General features: G+C 35.9%; 2 protein-coding genes across 4 annotated transcripts in view; one reads left to right on the plus strand and one right to left on the minus strand.

Annotated features, from left to right (window-relative positions):
* Positions 1-4,517, minus strand: part of LOC111151111 (G-patch domain containing 2) — a 175,009-nt gene extending 170,492 nt beyond the window's left edge. For 2 of the 3 annotated variants that reach the window (XR_002640839.1, XM_022508894.1), the window contains exon 1: positions 4,138-4,270. Coding sequence is in view for 2 of the 3 variants with exons in the window: in XM_022508894.1 (XP_022364602.1) it covers positions 4,138-4,193 (56 nt within the window). In the remaining variant the exon portion in view is untranslated. Of the gene's footprint in view, positions 1-4,137 lie in introns of all 3 variants that reach the window. The other variant, XM_022508895.1, reaches the window with a different exon arrangement.
* A 1-nt stretch (position 4,518) lies between these two features.
* LOC111151113 (spermatogenesis associated 17) overlaps positions 4,519-22,226 on the plus strand; it is a 182,653-nt gene continuing 164,945 nt past the window's right edge. Inside the window, exons 1-3 of the mRNA XM_022508896.1 lie at positions 4,519-4,670; positions 17,920-18,009; positions 19,575-19,656. Coding sequence (XP_022364604.1) covers positions 4,603-4,670; positions 17,920-18,009; positions 19,575-19,656 — 240 coding nt within the window. The 5' untranslated portion in view covers positions 4,519-4,602. The remainder of the gene's footprint in view (positions 4,671-17,919; positions 18,010-19,574; positions 19,657-22,226) is intronic.

Genomic DNA, 22,226 nt, shown 5'->3' on the forward strand with positions numbered 1-22,226 from the left:
GGATATAAGAAAAAATAAATGATAGAAAATCATCCTTCCCAGTTAAGAGTCCCAGGTTCTCAACGAAAGAAAAACTCATTTCCCATAACAAGAGCAAAAGTTCCACTGACTTGTGCTCAACTGGACGTGCTAAGGGCAGCTGCTATTTTGTTACTTTTGTTACCACCAGAAACACCCAGAAAGCTTTCTTGCAGTCCTTAATTAGCAATTTTAGAGGGGGGGGGAAATCATACATGGCTTTAGAAAAAAGTGTTAATTCTACTTTCCAAATAGTGATTTAATAAAGCAAGCTCACTTCTTATTTAAATTTGAAAAACATTCTTGTTTTTAACTTCACTTAACGACTTCAAGAGTCATTCAAAACTTCTTATATTCTAATCACTTATGAAATGTAAACTACTGAATATGAAGCTGCCTAAATGAAATAAAGTTGAATTCTATAAAACGAAAATAATTTAGTGTCTAAAAAATAATTCATTCCAATTCTTGTCAACATGCATATATTAGAGCACATCTAGGCAAGCTCCTAATATGTACAAGATGAGTCTCATTCATTGCTCATACATGGCACTATTCAGTATTTATTGAATATATAATACATTCTGAATTCTAAGAATGAAGACAACTTAATATTAATTACAAGTATCTAGCATAATGCTTGAAAAATAACAGACGTTAAAAAAAATCTGTTGGATGAACAGACCAATGAATGACTAAATGAATGAACGAATAACAGGGAAAGTATGACTTCACTAAAAATTCAGACAATTCAGATTTCAAATTTTCTGCCACACTAACACGCCAGACACTCTTAATTTTTTAGCTAGGTAAATATCTTTCCAGCCTGCCACAGGTAAAAATGCTAAGAAGCTATACTAATATTAATGAGTTACTTGGCTAAAATCACAGTGGCCATTGCTTTGATCCCTAAGTGTTGAAACAGAAACCTGACTCAAACATATAGGACAGTATGGAACTGACCTCAAGATAAAACACAGAAACATCCCAAAACCAAAACAAAACAAAAGAAAAGGCATTTATTGGGTCACCTGGGTGGCTTAGTCGTTCTCCATCTGCCTTCTGCTTGGGTCATGATCCCAGGATTCTGGGATAGAGTCCTGCATCAGGTTCCCTGCTAAGCAGGAAGTCTGCATCTCCCTCCCCTACTCCCCCTGCTTGTGTTCTCTTTCTCTCTCTATGATTCTTTGTCAAATAAACAAAATCTTAAAAAAAAAAAAAAGGAAAAAAGGCATTTATTTTTAAAAAAAAAATTCACATTTTCCCCTTTGCACTTTTTCAGACCTAAAGATCCAAATATGAAATAGGAATGAAACTCAGAAAAAAGAAAAAAAGATCCAGAATCAATATAGTTTATTTCTTAAGGCTTTTTTTTTTTTAAAGCAAGCCACATAAATTTAAATTAATAGTTCAGTATAATGATTCAGTATCTTCATTATCAAGGATTTACTTGAAAATTTGTTTACCTCGACCTTTAAAATCTTAAAAACAAACCAGAAATTGACTTTAAATTGACTAATAAAAAGTAATAAAAATGTATCTAAATTATAAAGGATTTGTCCATTAAATGAATCAAATTTTAAAAGGAAGGTTTACACTTTAAGTACCAAAATACTTGTGCTTTTTGGGCCCTAATTTCAAAATTGTATGTGAAAGATGAGGCAGGAAAAGGAGACAGACACACTCAACAATATTTTATAAAAATATAATATAAACCACTTACAAGAGTAACTTGCACAAAAGTATATTTATTTCCTGACATACACAAAATCTTAGGATTTTTATTATTTAATTGTATAAAACTTGACTTCAGTAGGAATAAATTACAAAATAAAATAACAGTTCTATTTTTCAACAAATGTTAAAAGAGAGCTAAATCATCTACTATTTACCCATTTGGTGCCTAAAAACTGAAAATCTAACCTCAACGTTGGAGAAAAGTTGAAGTCAATATGGGGGGTAAATATAACAGGAATTCTAGGTTAGTTAACAAATCTGGGCATCTTAACAGTTCATATATTCCTATAATAGTGTATCGAATTCAGACAAATTAGATGTATGCCAGGATGGTTAAGAATTGGTTTTAGATATACCGGAATCATGCTGCAAATATGGTATTTGGTCTAGTTATTCAAACTATATTTGCTCCTGTTCCATCATTTCTAAAATGCAAAAAAACCTGATAGCATCCATCTCAAAAGATTTACGTGAGATATACATCCATAAAACCTGGCATCAAGTAATGACTTAGTAGTAGCATCCCTAGTGGCACTGGGATTTCATAACTGGGATAAAACATACACTCATAGTATGGCAAATGTCTAATCAATGAAGGAAAAAAAGAAAATTCCATGGAGAAATCCCCAATTAATGGGATGGCTGTACAGATAAACTAGAAAAATCAAGGTACCAGTTTTCTGTAAAGCGTTTTTTCTAGCAAATCAGGGATGATTTTTAAGAATTTCATTCAGAAACACTGATTAAGCGCTAGGCGCTATGTTAGACTCTGATGCCATAATAAAGAATGAATTCTATCCTGGTAATTGAAAATAAGATAGGCACTTTAAAACAATTGAAGGATGGTTTCTCTGTATCCTATGGAGGTACCTAACTATAATTTGGGTAGAAGGTAAAAGGGACAGGAAGTCATACTTTTTAATTAAATAATCATCTATCCTACAAATCAGTATCACCACAGTAAGAGCAGACCAATCTATACAGCACATTTTGTCTTGCTCCCTTAACAAGGTATTGACTGGATGGTAAACATTAAGAAAGGTACCTCCTAGATTACTGGAGAGGGAATTCAGGGGTAATGGAAATGTCCTGGATCTCGTTTTGTGTGGTGATTACACAATATATACGACTGTCAAAACTAAAAATACTAAACACGTGAGAAGGGTTTTATTTTATGCTAATGCCATATAACACCATTTAAAAAATATAGCTCATTTAAAAAAACTACTCCCTGCTTTCTCCCTGGAAAATGTGAGAATTTAAAAGTATAACCAAATCTGTCCCCACTATGAAAGGAACTACAGAATGATTTAATCTCATTCAAAACATTTTAGGCAAGATAGTCTTAACTTTTAGCAATAAGTGATGCAAAGAAAATCTTTGAGAACACAGACTACTATAATCCCTCATGGTCTCATGGTCTCATTCACTGCAGAATCTAAGAATGGACATACATTTTTTTCAGCCACAGTTCACCTGTTTTTCAATCTTTCGTGTTTGACATTGACAGTAGGAAATCTGCATACTTGTTTCACTGCTTGTTCTATCTATACTTGAAAGAACAGGGCTGGCATCACAGAGTTCTCAAACAGAAATCCAAAACCTAGCTTCTAGCTCCAGAATATGCATGGCAATTGGGGGCAACTCATTTAAATGTTCTGTGCTCGTCACAATCTCCTATCACAGGACTGTCCCAAAGAAAAAGCACATTAATTTGTGAATGCACTTTGAAAAGTCAAAGCAATTATTCCAAACTGGCACTAGTGATGTGGTACCGCAGGCATAGTCAAACCCCTAACCAAATCCTGGCATTTATATGTTCTTAGGGAACACACAAATCTCATCTGAACTAAATGGAACGTTCAAGGAACAGAAACAGGTCACTCCCAGTGGGAAAAAAAGAAAAAAAAAAAAAGGAAAGAAAGAAAGAAACGGGAGTGTGTGAAGAGGTCTCTTCCAGTACTAAAGTTCTAGAACTCTAGAATACCGGGATTTGATCTTCCAGGACACCTGGTATAATCTGGCAAATTAAAAACGGGAAGTGAGGGAATAAGGCCTGTATCAAGAGAAATTCTTCTGTCCCTAGCCTTGTCAACAATCAACGAAGAAATGAACTGCTCTCGAAGTACGGAGACCTCTACTCCCAAAACATCGTGGAGTGTCAGGCAATCAGCAAACGTTCACTGTGTCTCTTCACAAATCTTTAGCGCACACAGCTCCACGCCTTCCTCAAATCGCTTCCATCCCAAGCAGGAGCCACAGCAAGGCCTAAGTGTCTTCAGCTCACCCATCCCAACTCCCTCCCCCTTCCATCCCAGGTCCAGCGGCCTCCGGCCATCACACCCTTTCCTGATCTCCCATCCCCAGGGCCGCCAGCCTCACCAGCTGTTCCCGGCGGCTGGAGCTCCGATCGGTTGGCGCCCGGCGGCCCCGAACATTAACGACACCCAGGAGCCTAGCCTCGAGGCTCAGGCCCGAGAACAGACTCCAACTAGCACAGCACCAGAGACTTCCAGAAGCAGTTCAGCATTTTGAGCTGAACTTCCGGAAGGAGACGGGAGGCGGAAACCGGAAGCCCGGAGCAACCATGACCTCTCCTCCCCACACCGCCCTCCGCGCCTCGAATCTCCTCCTTTTACTCACAGAAAAAAGAGAGGCGAATCCCAGGAACTTTTTCCTACGCAAAATTTCTTAATTTTCTTGCTAGCGTTCTGCAAAATGAAACGGAGTGGAAAATAAAAGTGGGGTAAACGAAAAGTTGAACCCCCCGGGACTGGCTTTATGGTTTAATCCAGTTGCCGTGGAGACCGATAGCAACACCCGGGCTCAGGCAGACGCCTGGAGGCTATGGCCACGTTAGCTCGGCTGCAGGCTCGGTCGACGTTCGTGGCACATCAGTACTACTACAGGAACAGGTGAGGCGTCTGCAGGGGTACAGCGCAGAGGGCTGTCTTCACCCCAGCCAGGTGTTCCTCAGAAGGAGTTTCCTGTTAACAAAATTCCCGAATCAGTAAATACCACGCACTTCTCCCCTTCGTTTGTTGGCCTGAAACTTATTCACAAGTTTAAAAGTAGTGGTGCCATTCAGGGAGAGTATAGATGGGAGTCGGGGCGAGACAGCGTTCCCAGCGTGAGAGGATTTAAGAAAGAGCCCACTAGAGGTAAAGCTAGAATAAAGTGTTTTTCTTTGACATCATCACTCCACAGTTTGATGAAACCAGTGTCCTCCCTGTTGAAGTTTTAATAGCCTGACGGGATCATCCCGGCTCCCTAGCTGGATGGGGTGTAGGGGTGGGCGTGGCGTGGTGTGGTGTGTGTGTGTGAGTGTGAGTGATCTCCCTGGGGATTTGAGCCTCCATTATTTCACAAATAATTGAACTCAACTGTTGTAAGGACTCACTGGTGTTCCCAAAGGGACAGTATCTAAACTTTTCTAACGAGATTATCAGTATCAATATGTTAACCATTAGTAGAGGAATAAGGAAGATCCAGGGTAGCCTTATCCATCTCTATACACCCAAACTTCTTCCTTGGGGAAGAGTTTTGTTTTGACCACGGCTTTCTGGAAGCAATGCCTCAGGGGATTTTTCCAACTTAAGAGAAACGGTAAAAGTCAGTTAGATAATGGTAGACGCAGGAAAAATGTGTCGATCAGATGGGATTTTGCTGAACTGTTCTTAGTCTAACATTTATCTCCCCTACCACATTCTTACAGCACTGTGTATTTCTTACAGTATTAATCAGAATTCAGTTTTACATTCTGTTTGGAGATATCTATCTTGCCTCTTAAACTAGAAGTGGAGAGTGTCTGTTTTTTGCTTATCATTTAGGTTTCTAGTGTCTGTCGTAATTCCTCATTCATGATAGATGCACAATAATTTTTTAATAATTCCATACATAAATCTTTGAATCAATCATTAGTCTTGGTTTAAGTAAACTACTAAAAATTGCTAAGGGTAGAAATTACTTATTATCTCTCTATTACTATAATTATAGATTAACACCTTAACCACTTATTGAGCATTCATTTAAAGGATGTGTCCTGTGTTCATGACATGCCTATATAAAGAAGTAAGCTGCATCCCTCCTGATGTTCACAGTCTAATATAGAATATAGGCATTTAAAAAGTAATTACAACAGAGTAAGGATGAATGGAAGTGAAACAACTAACATTTCTTGAGCACTGATTATATGCTGGGAATTTTACTAGGAACTTTTCATATAATATTTCATTTGCTTATCACAATGTCACATGTTAATATAGTAAACTCTATTTTTAGAGCTCAAGAACACTGTTCTAAAAAAGGCTGGTGAAATGCCTTGGAAATGCAAATAGATGTGATTTTTTTCCTGCAGATTCCAGTGTAAACTTTTGTCCCCATCTCTTGGCTTTTTGACACTGGATACATTTTCCCCAAATTGGAGATTACTTGGAGAAAAGATAAGAGCTATGAGAAGGCCATGATGAGAATAGGCTGGCATTCCTTACATTTCATTTTTTAGTAGTAGTAGTAATAGTTTCAGTATAAAGGAAAGTCTCTAAAGATCATGAAGGAATCAAAATTCCAAAGTTGTCCTAGTTAAAACAACAGCAGGGTATTGATAAATTTGGAGACAAAAACCATATAAAATATTAATATATGAAAAAAGGACACAGAAGGTTTCTTTAAGAAATTATTATTATTTCCCATGTGTTATTCACTAGATCAGCTCTTTGTAAATGTAGTGTACATTAGAATCACTTAAGGATGTTGTTAAAATATAGATTATGATTCAGTGGCTCTCAGTTACAGTGAGAGAATCTACATTTCTCACAGGAGTTCTTGTGAGGCCCCATTTTGCCAAAAAAAAAAAAAAAAAGACTGTAGAAAAAAAACTTTGTACAGGTCTATCATTTAATTCTTAAACATCCTTACAAATTACATATTTATTCCCTCTTTGCCTCAGGGAAGGAAAATTAGATTCAAATAGAGAAAATTCCACAGGCCATTCAAAGTAAGTTCATTTGATGGAAGGATATTAAGCCAAGAAACCAGAACAGGTGGCTACTGTACAGTTAGAATTAATGGTTTACACTGGGGTAAACTTTAATATAAATGTAATGAGAAGTTTTGCAGAAATAAAAATAAAGGACAAAAGTTATAACCAATTTTTAAGAAAATATTTTCAGTTAAAAATAAAATAAATGAATTTAAGAATAGTCACTACTTGAAATGTAAATGTTTTAGGAAAGCAACATGGAGGACATATCCAGGGGATTTAGTATGTGAATGGAAGTCACTGCAGAATTGGGGAGTGGGAGTGAGAAAATGACAAATTAATAATGAAGAAATAATCAAAGAAAACATTCCTAAACTGAAGAAAAAGTATGGCTTTGAATGGAAAGGACTCTGAGTACCAGACAGTATGTTATTTTAAGACAGTTTTTAGATATTACCTGGCAAAATTTCAAGGATACAGAAAAAAATTTTATAACCTCCTAACCTAAGACAGAAAAGAATAAAGTTATTTGCCAAGGAAGAGAGAAGCATTGAATGGCTCGTGTGCAATACAGGGATGTAGAAGAGAAAAGGACAGTAATTACTGATTATTCAAGGCAATATCTAAAAAACCTAACCCAGCAAAGATCTTATTCCTTTTTTTTTTAATTTTTATTTTTTTTTAAGATTTTTATTTATTTATTTATTTGACAGAGAGAAATCACAAGTAAGCAGAGATGCAGGCAGAGAGAGAGGAGGAAGCAGGCTCCCTGCCGAGCAGAAAGCCCAACGTGGGGCTCGAACCCAGGACCTGGGATCATGACCTGAGCCGAAGGCAGTGGCCCAACCCACTGAGCCACTCAGGCGCCCCATCCTTTTTTTTTTTTTAAAGATTTTATTTATGTATTTGACAGACAGAGATCACAAGTAGGCAGAGAGGCAGGCAGAGAGAGAGAGGGAAGCAGGCTCCCTGCTGAGCAGAGAGCCCGATGTGGGACTCCATCCCAGGACTCTGGGATCATGACCTGAGCAGAAGGCAGAGGCTTTAACCCACTGAGCCACCCAGGCGCCCCCAGGTCATTCTTTAACCAGCTTGTAATACCAATTTCCTCCTCACTCTTCCAGCCTATGTGATAATAACAATTACTCTGGAGGCCAGTCTCTTTAGTGACCCTAGAACTCCCCACAGTCTCTCCCATCACCCAGTCCCAAAGACAGTGCTGTATGTTTAAAGTTTAGAGTACTGCTTGCCATAGTATTTTTCAGTTTTTAAAGTTTTATGAAGCCAAAGTTGTCAAACCGTTTTTTTGACGTCAGGGATTTTACCTCTCTTGGAATGATTTTTTCTCAACCCATGGTTATAAGAAAATATTCTGTGTTTACTAATAATATTTTAGAAATTTTATTATATTTTTCTTCACTGTGCAGTTGTAATTATGTGCATATATCATGTGAGAGAGGGGCTTAACTCTTAGTATAGAAATTGTCTCTAACCCTTAATTGAACATTCCATACTTTCTTTCCTGGTTTTAAATATTGCAAGACAAATTAAAGTTTTAAAAATCGCAAAGGAAGAAGCAAAATTGGCTTTATTCACTGATAACATGATCGTGTGTGTAGGAAACTAAGCTATGGGGGAGCCTGGGTGGCCCAGTTGGTTAAGCAACTGCCCTAGGCTCAGGTCATGATCCTGGAGTCCTAGGATCAAATCCCACATTGGGCTCCCTGCTCAGCGGGGAGTCTGGTTCTCCTTCTGACCTGTCCTCTCTCATGCTTTCTCTCTCTCTCAAATAAATAAATAAAATCTTAGAAAAAAAAAATAAAAAAAATAAACTAAGCTACCTACAAAAAAGATCTAGAAATAAGTGAATTTAGCAAGGCTGTAAGACACAATACCCAATATACAAAAAGCAGTTGTCTTTTCTACATAATAGTAACAAGCAATTGTTATTTAAAACTACAAAAACAATTCAGTTTATAGTAATTTATCAAATGCATGTCACTTTATTTGTTGACTTGTAGAAATCTCTTGTGTACACAATTTGTGCACAAAGGTATTTTATGTACAGCGTTATGTATAAAGGTGTTCATTAAAGCATTCTATCTTTTTTTTTAAAGCATTATTTCTAATAGGAAAAAAAAACAACAACCTGAAAATACCTTGTGTGTATTTGTAACTAATCTGATTAAATAAATTAAGGCTTATACACATGATGGAATATTAAGTAGCAGTTTAAAAGTGAAAGTTTTTATGTATAATGACAACCCCCCGCCAAGACAGAGACAGATTAAGGTTAAAAAATAGGTCATAGAAAAATACATAGTACATTTAGTGCGAAATTTTTATGTATTTATGCAGAGAGACACAGTATATGAAATCATAGATAACAAACTGTTAATAGTGTTTAGATTTTGAGATTTGGAGGATAAGCAAGGTTGATATTGTATCTTAATATTTTTCTCTATATTTTTCTGTACCATTTAAAATTTTATGTCGAGCATTGGGTATTTGTGTATTACTTATAAATAAATAGTAAATAAGGAAAAAATATTGAGACAAAAATTTTATTTTGCAAATATAAAATTCAACATATAAATTAAGTGGTCATGAAGATGTAGTGGGTAGAAAACTTGGCTTGCCACTGTCAAAAATCAGAAAACTGAACAGAATAGGTGGAACATTATTTTTAGACATTGTGATGCAACAGACAATGTAGGATTATGATCTCTTGGTGAAGGGAAACAAATGAGGTTATCTAGGCAATTACTCCAGTTTTATGACTGGCAGTAATTTCTGAGCAAAATTCAAACTCAATAGCATAGCATTCATGTTGTCTAGCATCTATTTCTAAATTAATAGTAAGACAAAAATGTAGCAAACCATGACCTATAACCAGGAAGAAAAAAAATTGATTAATAGAAACAGACCTAGAAATACAAAGATGATAGAATTAGCCTACAGTGAGTTTTAAATAGCTCTCAAAACATGTTTAAGGACTTAAGGGAAAATATAAGCATAATGAGGAGTGAAATGGAAATAAGAAGCAGATGAAACTTTTAGAGACACAGAACAGATGATCTGAAACAAAAAATTCAGGTGGACTTAATATCAGATTAAAATCCTGCAAATAAAACATCAGTGAACTTGAAGACCTTAGATAGATATTGTTGGGTAGAGTGTTCTTTAGAAATTGATTAGCTTCAGATTGGTTGATAGTGTTGTTCAGGTCTTCTATATTATTATCGATTTCTTGTATAGTTGTCCTGTCAACTATTCAGAGAGACATGTTGAAATATCTAACTGTTATTGTGAATTTGTTCTTTCTCCTTTTAGTTTTGTCAGGTTTTGTTTCACATATTTTGAAGCACTATTATTAGATGCATACTCATTTAGGATTATTACATTTTCTTAATTAACCTCTTTATCATTACAAATGTTCTTGTGCATGATCATTTTTCTATCTTTAGTTTACTTTGTCAAAATTATTTTAATTTCTAAAACTATTTGAATAAAATAAAAGTTCTGAGATGCCATTCTTTTGTGTATGTATACACATATGTGCATATATATACATACATATATATTTAAAAATACTGAAATCTGAAACTTAAAGAAGTTGCAATACAGTACAGAGGTTTTGTTTTTGTTTTTGTTTTTTCACAAATCATATGAGGGTAAGTTGCAACCTCATGGCCCATTGCACCCCACCCCCCCATTCTTTCACTTAAGGACATTGTATAACCAAAATTCCACCATCAAATTCAAGAAATTAACATTGATGCATTTCTGCCATCTAATCTCCAGATTCCATTCAAGATTTGCCAATTGTTTCATTAATGTTCTTTATAGCAAAAGGATTGTATGTATCATCTCTTTAATTAACTTTAATATGGAACATTTTCTCAGTTTTTCTTTGATTTTCATAACCACCTTACTTTTGAAAATCACAGATCAATTATTTTGTAAAAGTTCACTCGATTTGGGTTTGTCTGATTTTTTTTCTTCTTGATTAGATTCAGCTTATGTATCTTTGGCAGAAATGTCACAGAAGTGATCCTGTAATCTTTTTTAATGCATCCTACCAGATACTGCGTAATTTTGATTTGTCCCATTACTGATGGTAACTATTTGGATTGTGGACTAAGATAGTTTCAGCTAGACTTCTCTACTGTAATGGTCTCTTTTTTTCCCTTTGTAATTAGTAGATATTTTCAAAAGTAGGTGATTTGACACTGTGTATGTATTCCATTCCTCACCAGTTTTTCAGTTTATTTATTATGCATACCATTATGGACTCATAGGTTCCTATTCAGTGGGTTAACATTACTTATATTACTTATGTTCATGCTAGCGTTGTCTTAGATTTGTCCAATGGGAGCCACTAGAAGATTTTCTTTTGTGTCCTGATGATCGTAATACTTTCCTGCTTTCCGATGCACACAAAAAATGTTCTAGGCTCATCTTTTTCTTTTCCCACCCAAGCTCTGGAGTCATCCATTTCTCCAAAGAATGCTTGGTGCTTTTAGTGGATGCTCATGCCATTGGGTGTTGCCACTTTCAGGGTCTCACAAGTGGACAGAGCAAGAAAAGATGTGTATATATGCTTTGTGTTCAGTCTGCATCTGCACTTCATTTATCCATCCATCCATTCATCCATCCATGTATATATTGAAATCCATGTGTTTACATTGACAATTCCATTTCAAATCCAGCATCACAGGATTAACTCTAGTTTATCTCCTTTTCCTTTTCTAATGCTGCTGAACCTGGCTCTCATTATCTTTCATATATTCACTTATTTGACCAACCCTTCTGTATATAACAAAAATTCTGTCACCGTAACCATAACTGTCCTCTCTTTTATGGATTCCCTTTTCCTGGAGTGTGGGCTCCACCTTTCCATGTTGGATTATCACTCATTCACCAGTTTGGATACCCTTTCCATCATTCTTGGGTTCTTACTCCCTGTTCCACCCATCATTCTTGGGTTCTTATTCCCTGTTCCACCCAACCTTGTGGAGGCTTTCCTCACCTTTCCTTGACACCCAGAGTTAGGCCTTCTGTCCATGGGAACACTGTCCTTAGATTGTGACATCTTACCCCAGCCCAGGGCTACATGTAGATAGATGCCCACCTTACCTACACAGGCTTAGCTGAGCCACTGTAACTGCACATCGCCCAACACTCTCAACCCTCTAGCACAGATTCCTGGTTTCCTGCCCCACTGCCAATTTCTTTAGGACTTAATTGTTCAGGAAATGAAGAGAAGGTAGAAGGAAGAGGTAGAAAAGTAAATAATCAAACATTTTGCAAATATATTGTGAATCTGCATGTTAATTCCTACTTTATGATCTAATACATATGTATTTATAACTCATTATTCATTGAGCTGTGAAATAATAATAATAATGAGGACTATTAATGAAAACAAAACATGGCTTCTAGATTCTAAAATGTAGTTCATATTTTTCAACTAGTTATTGACCTCTTACTAGGCACATGAGTGATAATTAAAACACAGTATAGATTAAACATAGTTTCTGCCTTTAAGAAGCTTGACATCCTTGAGACCTAATAGTGAAGTGAGAAGCAAAAACTGTTTTGCACATCAATATATTTCACAATGTGGGGCAGCTAATATTGGAATTTTATTCCTAGTATCTAAAGTAGTTAAAAGTCATATGGTAATGAGAAGCAAAGAAGATTGGGTTTTTAATCTAGTTTTAATTCAGGAGCTAGTAAACATAGGTCAGACTAAACAGTATGTTGATGTGTAAAAATGTGTATTTTCTGCACATTACTGGAAAGACATTTAACTACACATTTTTTTTTCATTTTCTATTTATTGTCAATTAATTTCCAGCCGCTAATGATACACGTGAATATAGTATTATCTGGGGTTATAGTACTTATTTCTAGTTGATGATAAAGTGACTGGAAACTTGCAGCTTTTTTCAATGTTTTATTACATTCCTGGTAATACTTTTGGTCTTTCATCATTATTAATTCATTTAGTATTCATTGTGATAATACTGGTCATAATAAATTTATTTCAAATTCATGTAGATGTCATATTTTATTCACTGCTATAGGATTTTCATTGTAATTTGGAACTAATTAATATACCATTAAAATAAAGTGTTACCCACATTTTTCATTTTAAACACAAAAAGTCTAGCCGTTCATGACATATTGTATGAGTATTCAGCATCCCAGTGGTAACCCAAGTATCTGTAAATTTCATTTTTTTTTTTTTAATTTTATTTTTCATAAACATATAATATCTTTTTATCCCCAGGGGTACAGGTCTGTGAATCGCCAGGTTTACACACTTCACAGCACTCACCATAGCACATACCCTCCCCAATGTCCATAATCCCACCCCCCCACACCCCCCCATTAACCCTCAGTTTGTTTTGTGAGATTAAGAGTCACTTATGGTTTGTCTCCCTCCCAATCCCATCTTGTGTAAATTTCATTTTTTAAGCAGTTAAAAAAAGGGCAACAGAGAAATGTGTATGGAAGTTGAATTACAGCATAGAAATTAAAACTTAGCAGTAAGTTAACTAGTTATTTTAAAAATATTTCCCTTTAATTAAGATGTATAGTTCTTATTAGTGTATCTGTGCTTATGTTTATATACATTGGTGTTCATAAGTTTAAGAAGAAATAATTTAATCTTCTTCTTGACTATATATTACGTGTTAGCATTATTACCAGAAGAGATTAGAAAACAAAGTCAAAACAGAAATACGATTGCTTATTCCGCATTTCTAATGACAATAATAAGTGAAGTGTAGGTTCAAGCTATACATTAGCTTAAAAGTATTAGATGTATTCGTATATCTTACTTGAATATTTTTCTCTTCCTTTTTAAAAAAATATTTTACCTATTTATTTTATTGAGAGAGAGGGAGCATGAGCAGGGGAAGGGGCAGAGGGAGAAGCAGACTTCTTGCTGAACAGGGAGCCCTTTGGAGGCTGGATCCCAAGCGCCTGGGATCATGACCTGACCTGAGGGCAGACGCTTAACCTACTGAGCCACCTAGGCACCCATCTCCTGTTTTGAAAGACTTGTTGATTGTTGGTGGGGTAGGAAAGACAAGTATTTTCAGTATTTCAAATAAAGTATATTAAAAACAAGGAAAACAGATCTATAATCATATTAAATGTTAGGTTAAATACCCATAAAAAGCTGTTTTATCTCATCATGAATTTCACTTCACATCAGCGTTACTGGATAAAATTTTTTCCTTCTTCACACTCTATCATCTTTGAATTGCGTGCTCTACTGGACGTTGTATTACTGTATCTTTTCTATTTTTGCTATAATGACATTTTATATTTTGCACTATCGTATTTTACTGGCTGGGATACGATTTTAAAAGAAAAAAGATTCCCTGTAATGCTGCAACTCTTTGAAACACTGACCTTGTCTTCATGACTTCTTCACAGCATTTGGTACTGCTCAACCATGGTCTCCCTTCCTGCTACCTTACTATTAACTTCTATGACACTGCAAAATACTGTCTCTTAAAATTGAGCTTTCTTTTTTCTTTCCTTATTTAATGTCCTAAACTTTTGTGAGCTTTTTGTTCATATAAATGAAAATTTTCTGTATGTGTTTAAAGGCTGAATTATTTACCAGCAATATTATGAGTTCCTATTGCACTCCATTCTCACCCATACCTGGTATATCTGAAATTTTTGATTTTTTAAATAATTTTTATTAACATATAATGTAGTATTTGCCCCAGTGGTATAGGTCTGTGAATTGTCAGGCTTACACACTTCACAGCACTCACCATAGCACATACCTTCCCCAATGTCCATAACCCAACCACCCTTTCCCTCCCCACTCCCCCCAGCAACCCTCAGTTTGTTTTGTGAGATTAAGAGTCTCTTATGGTTTGTCTCCCTCCAGATCCCATCTTGTTTCATTTTTTCCTTTCCTACCCCCCAGACCCCCCACTCTGCCTCTCAAATTCCTCATATCAGGGAGATCATATGATAATTGTCTTTCTCTGATTAATTTATTTCGCTTAGCATAATACCCTCTAGTTCCATCCATGTCATTGCAAAGATTTCATTTCTTTTGATGGCTGCATTATATATATACATATACATATACATATATATATATATATATATACACACACACACACACACACACACATATACATACATACACACACCACCTCTTCTTTATCTATTCATCTGTTGATGGACATCTAGGTTCTTTTCATAGTTTGGCCATTGTGGACATTGCTGCTATAAACATTTGGGTGCACATGCCCCTTCGGGTCACGACATTTGTATCTTTAGGGTAAATACCCAGTGGTGCAATTGCTGGGTCATAGGGTAGCTCTATTTTCAACTTTCTGAGGAGCCTCCATGCTGTTTTCCAGAGTGGCTGCACCAGCTTGCCTTCCCACAAACAGTGTAGGAGGATTCCCCTTTCTCTGCATCCTCTCCAACATCTGTCATTTCCTGACTTGTTAATTTTAGCCATTCTGACTGGTGTGAGGTGATACCTCATTGTGGTTTTGATTTGTATTTCCCTGATGCGGAGTGATGTTGAACACTTTTCCATGTGTCTGTTGGCCATCTGGATGTCTTCTTTGTAGACTTCAACTCTATTCCAAAGCTGTAATCATCAAGACAGTACGGTACTTGCGCAAGAACAGACACATAGATCAATGAAACAGAATAGAGAGCCCAGAAATAGACCCTCAACTCTATGGTCAACTAATCTTCGACAAAGCCCGAAAGAATGTCCAATGGAAAAAAGACAGTCTCTTCAACAAATGGTGTTGGGGAAATTGGACAGCCACATGCAGAAGAATGAAACTGGACCATTTCCTTATTCCGCATACAAAAATAGATTCAAAATGGATGAAAGACCTCAGTGTGAGATGGGACTTCATCAAAATCCTTGAAGAGAACACAGGCAGCAATCTTGTCGACCGCAGCTGCAGCAGCTTCTTCCTGGAGACATTGCCAAAGGCAAGGGAAGCAAGGGCAAAAATGAACTATTGGGACTTCATCAAGATCCAAAGCTTTTGCACAGCAAAAGAAACAGTCAACAAAGCCAAAAGATAGTTGACAGAATGGGAGAAGATATTCGCAAATGACATATCAGATAAAGGGCTAGTATCCAAAATCTGTAATGAACTTATCAAACTCAACGCCCAAAGATGAAATTTTTGATCTTTTACTGTAGATGTTGATGTCTTTTCATATCTTAGTCCCAGTTTATAGACTGATGCTCTTCTATGACACAAAATTTTAATATTCTATTTGAAAATGGCTTACATGCACTCTTCCTTTTATTTTTTTTCCCTTTCTTTTTATTCCTCCTCTTTCACTTTCCTCCCATCTCCTATTTTTATCCTTCCTTCCCGTGCAGTGATGGTTAAGAATCCAGCTTTTGGAGCCAAACTATGTAGGATAAAATTTCAGCTCTGACATTTATTAAGATGTGACCTTGGACATATCCCTATACCTCTGTCTCCCTTAGTATCTTCCTTTGTCAAATGGGGATAATATTTTAATGTTGTGAGTAGGTATAGTGATAGAAGCACCTATGTGGCAGTCTTCACAGGGATTAAATATGTCTGTAATAGACATGCTATTCCCCAAGAGAAAGCAGCTTTGGTAAGTCGTAGACTGTTAGGAGAAACATCAGTTTCCTCTGGAGCCACTGGGGATGCATGTGGGAGAAAGGGGGTAATATTGTGGATTTTTGGATTTTAAAGTTTAGTGGAAAGACCATTATCAATCAGTCATGATACATGACTGTTTTAAATATTAAGAGCTATTGGAGTATACGGTGGTAAGGCCTACCGTGGTCTGGGGAGTCAGGGAAGGCTCGGGGGCGTGAAATACTTCAAGCTGTTCTCTCTGCCATGTGGAGCACAATCATTTGAACCAAGAATATGGTTTATACATGTCTCTCCTGTAATTTTGTAGATGTAGAACAAACATACAATGATAATCGCACTTTCATTTCTTAATTGTCTAGAGTGTCCTCTTAACCTTACCGATTTGTGTAATTCTCTCTGCTACTCTTCATATCTGGATCACTGACCGATGCATAGTTTTTGTTTTCCGTTTTGCTTTTATGAGTCCTTTAGAGTCCTTTCTAGGTAACTCTCTTTGCTGCTTATCTAGGACTATAATCCATCTACTTGTTTCTCCAGCTTTTTGCCACTGATGGCGTTAACTGCTCATCCTAGTTTCTTTCTCTTAGCCAACTTCATAGTATTGTTTAAGAATTTTATTGTTTGAGGGTTTTTTTCCCCCTTCTGTTTCTGTTCTAATTATAACATATAAATTTAATGACATCTATATAGTTAATCCAGAATATAATGACCACGAAAAAATAACCTGTCCAAGGAAACACTATTTTGAGGGAATTAAAAGAAAATTAAGAAATAAATGGTTAGCCATTCTTTAGTCATTCAGCAAACATAAAGTGCTAATTAGGTGCCAACCAGCGTTCTAGGAAAGAAATTACTTTGTGGTACACAGTAATTGCCTTAAGCAATATCACATCTAATAGGGATGGGGAGGGAGAATTATAATGAGTGGTAAAATTAAAATGGAGATCTGTCTTGACTAAAACTGTTTTTGCTGTAAATCAGTAAAATCTAACAGCTGAATTTCTTGTCTTTATAAGCCTATGGCCCTGCCCCTGTGTTAGCTTGAATGGAGTTTCTGAGAATTCTATCTAGAATAAGCATTCTGGGATGGATTCATGTTACTTAGAGGCAGTTCAGTTAACAGATGCATTGAGTCAAATATGCAGGCATTTTAATCTTGCATATGTGTAGTGGCATTCAAATAGTAAATTCAAGTAATTACAGTTTTAAAATAATGAAAAAAATGCATGTTTTATTTCCTTATGAGAATCACTGGTAAATTAATTAGTTGCAAAATAGGTGATTACAAAAATGAAAGAAAAAGTAAAGCTGTTGAAAGCACATGGCCTCTCAGAGAAAGGTTAATTTTAAAAATATAGCTCATTATTTCTGAAATGCTTTATTTCATATTTTAATTTTATTTAAAATGACATTTGAATTATAATTATAATTTTGGAAGAAATTAAAGGTTTTAACAGGTTGATTTGCTTTGGAATTATATTAGTCACTAATGAAATGCTTTAAAAAATTTCTTTTTAGTGTTGTAGATGTATTTAGGAAAAAGGAGTATGATGCAGCAGTTAAAATCCAGAGCTGGTTTCGAGGATGTCAAGTTCGGGCATATATCAGGTATATGATTTTGTTATGGGAATGTCAGATATATGATAAAAACACACTCCTTAGAAAATATGATTTATTCATGTAAGTGTTGATTACAAATAATCTTTTCCTTATAATGAACTTGATAAATTATATGATGTCTTTTTTTTTTTAAAGATTTTATTTATTTATTTGACAGAGAGAGATCACAAGTAGGCAGAGAGGCAGGCAGAGAGAGAGAAGCAGGCTCCCTGCTGAGCAGAGAACCGGATGCAGGGCTTGATCCCAGGACCCTGAGATTATGGTCTGAGCCGAAGGTAGAGGCCACCCAGGCGCCCCTGTATGATGTCCTTTTTTTTTTTTTTTTTTTTAAGATTTTTATTTATTTATTTGACAGACAGAGATCACAGGCAGGCAGAGAGGCAGGCAGAGAGAGAGAGGGGGAAGCAGGGTCCCTGCTGAGCAGAGAGCCCAATGTGGGGCTAGATTCCAGGACCCTGGGATCATGACCTGAGCTGAAGGCAGAGGCTTTAACCCACTGAGCCACCCAGGCGCCCCTGATGTCCTTTTTAAAGAAATAATTCTTTCTGGTCTTTTCTTATATATCAAAAAACTAAATTATATCAACCATATCTCTAATTTTAAAAAATACTCAATATCATAAACACACTTGATTAGATTCTTTCCTTCGAATTCCATAGGATATGACAAATGACTGGACTTTATTTATAGCAGTGAATTCACTGATTGTTAAGAAAGGAAAAACAAAATAAAATAAAACAAAGGAAGTTGTTCCAGTCTTCTCCAGCATGTTGATCGATAAGGGCAAATGATATCAGAATGCTGCCATCCTGATTGTAAAGAGACTGAAGCTGATCTCCTTATCGTAATCGTTCTCACTTTTTCTTCAGCACTCAAACTTTCCTTCAGTCTCTCGCAATTCTGAAAAGCATTGCCCTGGATAAGGTGGAAGAAGAAAAAACCTAGTAAATAATAACTCATTCAGATGATCAACTGGGGATTATATTGTATAGTGCCTTCTGTTAGCTTGTGGGAGCCAGACTTGCAGATCAAAGTGCGAAGATGAGATTTCTCTTTTGCCCCCCACCGCCATACCAACGAGGAACATGACAACAAAGAGAGTATTTTTTTAATTCAGCAGATCAACATGTCATTAGCTTGGATTGACTGGGAAATATAAGCATGAGAAAGGAAGTGTTTCCTTACCTCAAGAATTACTTCTAAGTACTTACGATGACTCATACCAATATTGCCTGGCTTCTCTCTTGTTCCTTTGACCTGTTTTATAGTCTTAACATTCAAAAATATTTCCAAGAATTAGTATTGAGGAGTATTTGAAATTTAAAGATATTTAATCATAAGCCCAAAAGGAATACTGAATATATATTTCTGTCCCCTTTTTTACTTTTAGAAATGGTTAATTCTATTGCAGAATGATAGCTCTATCCTTTAAAAGTACACAAAAATTTGCCTTTGAATTTGAGTTCTTGAATTGTAGAAGATGCAGTCTAAGAAAAAATTTAAACAATGATCTTGTTCAAGGAAGCATACTAATAAGTCTGTTTTTCACCCAGGTATTTACATAGAGTAGCAACTGTTATTCAAAAATGGTGGAGAGGTTACTTAGGCAGAGAAGAGTATCGGCTACTTGTAAAGGTAAATATTATAAAATTTATGTATGTTAGCATTTGAATTATACAATGTACTGTAACTTTAGTCATATTTACATGCAGCATGGAAGTTATTGCTATAAATATTTACATAAAAAGAAAATTGGGCTTGGGATGCCGGGGGTGGCTCAGTTGGTTAAGCCTTTGGCTCAGGTCATGTTCCAGGGTCCTGGGATCGAGTTCTGTGTTGGGCTCCTTGCTCAGTGGGGAGCTTGCTTTTCTCTCTGCCTCTGCTGCTCTGCCTGCCACTCTGCCTCCTTGTGCTCTCTCTCTCTCTCTCTCTCTCTCTCTCTGACAAGTAAATAAATAAATAAAATCTTAACAACAACAACAAGAAAATTGGGCTTAAATTTTAGAATGAGACCTCTTCTGGGAAGCCTTTTCTGATTTTCCATGGAGAATTGATGACTCATTTCTTCATACCCAGATGACACCAGACATTTTCTTTTTGTTAAAGTAACTTTCACAGTGTATGTATTTATGTGCACTTATTTGTCAATGATTTTCTCCAGGTTTTAGGTGGTGAGCCCTTTCAGGGTAGGCACAGCGGCTTGTTCATTTTTGGGCCATCAACATTCAGATTAATCCCTGTTTCATACCATAGTCAGTACACATTAAATGAATTAAAGTGGCCAAAATTAATTCTACAAAATATAAAAATAAGGTGATTGTAGCATTGTCTGTTATTGGCTGTGGGGATATCGGCTGCTGGGATATTTTGAAGATTTGCCATAAATGTGGTATACCACAACCATCTCTATGCACTGATAGTCTTGTAGAAGTATATGGTAGCATGCCAACTTACACTTCAGCTAAGAGCTTTAGGATATTAAGAAAAAACATTTTTTTTAATACAAAATGAGAAAGTGGCCTTTCTCTAATCAGTGGCCTACTTCATTTATTTTTTAGTTTGTTACTATTTTCGACTATAATAACGTAAATTTGTTTTTCATTTGTTCTTGATTAGTTGCATCTAAGTGAAATTAAAAGATATAGAGAGGGAAAGATAAAAGTAAGTAGGTAAGTAAGCGATAAGCAATTTACCTTTAGTGAAAAATACTTTAAAACATGTTGAAAAAGTATAGGAACTGTTTGGAGGAAGAGCCTACTATTTTAGATTTAGTGAAACTAACTATTCAAACAGTAATTCTGCCCTGAACTTTCTGTAACTGTTGGGTCTCTCTTATAGCTAGTTTTAAAACCACAGTGATGCTTTTATAGCGCAGATGCTTAACCAACTGAACCACCCAGGGGGATATTTCAAAACTGTGTGTGTGTGTGTGTGTGTGTGTGTGTGTGTATCTTCTTTCTCATCAAGCTTTTTTACACTAGGTTTAGCATTCACTGATGGCTTTGTCCAGAATCAATTATATTTGTTAAATAACAATTTTCTAACTCTGTCATTTCTTCTACATTTACTTGTTTGCATGTTAGTATAAGAAAAAAGCTCTTTTCTTTGTTTGTCCTTCTTAAAATTTTTTATATCAGTATGAACTCATGGATTCCTGTTTTATTCAATGGGCTTTAATAAATTTCTGTCACTAATTGGTTTGGTGCTCAAATTGATTTGGCCAGAAGAAGCTCCTTCAAACACACTTTTAATAGAATCAGATTACTTAAATGGGATGATCAAAAAATTAAGGTATTTTCTTTGGAGTGCTGAGTGATCTTTAGCCCCATTATTCATTCATAGTTGGGGGTCTACGTCAATGTATAGATAAAACAATAAAATATATGTATGCATATGGCTTTCCATGAGCATTACTGACTTAACTTCCATTGCTGGAATTGCTACTTACAAGCCACTAGTAAGAAGGTTATGAATGATTGAGACCTCTTTTATCAAATATACAAGAGTATAAACATTTCAGGGGCTATTGTCAATGTATTCAACTTGGGAATCTGTATTTCTTCTAGTGATGTTGAGGTTGCTGAAAAAATATTTTTAAAAATTCATATAAAGATCCATTCTAGGAAATTTGTTTTGTTACTTTAGTGTCTTAACTGAGTTTGGTCAAAAAGAGTATCACTCAGCATGATCACTAAATTATTCTCCAGTTTTGGATCTAATTATCTTTGAGCTCTTGGAGTAAAAATTATAGAGATTTTCCTCAAAAGGATCATAAGGATCTCAAATAACATAATTGGACCTCAATAAGTAATTATTGAATGAAATTAAAATAGCTGCCGTTTACTGATTGACTACTATGACTAAAATATTGTAGCAAACATTTTTTTAAAAAGATTATTTATTTATTTATTAGAGATTGCAAGTAGGCAGAGAGGGAGGCAGGGGGCGGAGGGTGGATGGGTGGGCAGGCTCCCCGCTGAGCAGAGAGCCTGATGTGAGGCTTGATTCGAGGACCTGAGATCATGACCTGAGCTGAAGTCAGAGGCTTTAAATTTAACCCGCTGAGCCACCCAGGCACCCCTGTAGCAAACATTTTTGTGTTTAATGTGTATTCCAACTAAAGTCTCACACAAGTCCTATGAATATTATCACTGTTGTATAGATGAAGGATTTTAGTCTTAGATATGGTTACTTCCCCAAAGACA

Source organism: Enhydra lutris, unplaced genomic scaffold (genome assembly GCF_002288905.1).
Source record: "Enhydra lutris kenyoni isolate GAN:26980312 unplaced genomic scaffold, ASM228890v2 scaffoldscaffold25, whole genome shotgun sequence".
NCBI classification, from domain to species: Eukaryota; Metazoa; Chordata; class Mammalia; order Carnivora; family Mustelidae; genus Enhydra; species Enhydra lutris.